Source organism: Fukomys damarensis, unplaced genomic scaffold (genome assembly GCF_012274545.1).
Source record: "Fukomys damarensis isolate Sample0158 unplaced genomic scaffold, DMR_v1.0_HiC HiC_scaffold_39, whole genome shotgun sequence".
NCBI lineage: Eukaryota > Metazoa > Chordata > Mammalia > Rodentia > Bathyergidae > Fukomys > Fukomys damarensis.
The window spans coordinates 96,326,579-96,327,264 of NW_022900951.1; the positions used below are offsets into that span (position 1 = coordinate 96,326,579).

At 64.0% G+C, this 686-nt stretch overlaps 1 protein-coding gene across 1 annotated transcript in view; it reads left to right on the top strand.

Annotated features, from left to right (window-relative positions):
- The first annotated feature begins 55 nt into the window (after positions 1-55).
- The window catches only part of Slc25a5 (solute carrier family 25 member 5), a 2,805-nt gene continuing 2,174 nt past the window's right edge, over positions 56-686 (top strand). Inside the window, exon 1 of the mRNA XM_010612986.3 lies at positions 56-261. Within this exon, the coding sequence (XP_010611288.1) occupies positions 151-261 (111 nt within the window). The 5' untranslated portion in view covers positions 56-150. The remainder of the gene's footprint in view (positions 262-686) is intronic.

A 686-nucleotide genomic window follows, 5' to 3' on the forward strand; every position in this document is an offset into this window, starting at 1 on the left:
CCCTGCCCGTCCCTGACGCCTGTCGCTCGGGCGGTGGCTCCTCCTATATAAACCGGCCATTTGCTTTGCTCCGCCCTAGAACCCGGGAGTCAAAGCCGCTTCCCAACCTAGTTCTGTCCCGCAATCCCCTGCTTCCTCTTTTCTTCCAACATGACAGATACCGCTGTGTCCTTCGCCAAGGACTTCTTGGCAGGTGGGGTGGCCGCGGCCATCTCCAAGACTGCGGTGGCGCCCATCGAGCGGGTCAAACTGCTGTTGCAGGTACGTCCTGGACCGAGGGGCCGGCAAGGAAGTGGGAGGGGGCTCGGCTCCGAAGGCGGGTGTCCCCTGGGCTGGAGGGGCCAACTCCTTAGACCTGTGGCAGGTGAGGGCAGGGGTGGCCACAGACTGGGACCAGAAGGCGTGCCTCAGGGAAGTGCCTTAGTGACGTGAAGTCAGCGACTAGGAAGTGGCCGGGAACAGAGGGGACTCGGCATCCCCGAGGGAGGCAGCGAAATCCGATGGAGCCGCCCGGGAGACACTTTCCCCCGGCATTGGGCCCAAAGGCACAGCTCGAAAGCCGCCGCTACAAGAGGAACACTTGGCCTTCCCAAAGACCTCAAGGTCGCGGCAAGGAGACAGCAGCCTTGCCGAGGCCATGTGGACCAGTGCAGCGGCTGCCCAGCCTGCAGACGCTCGGACCTCGC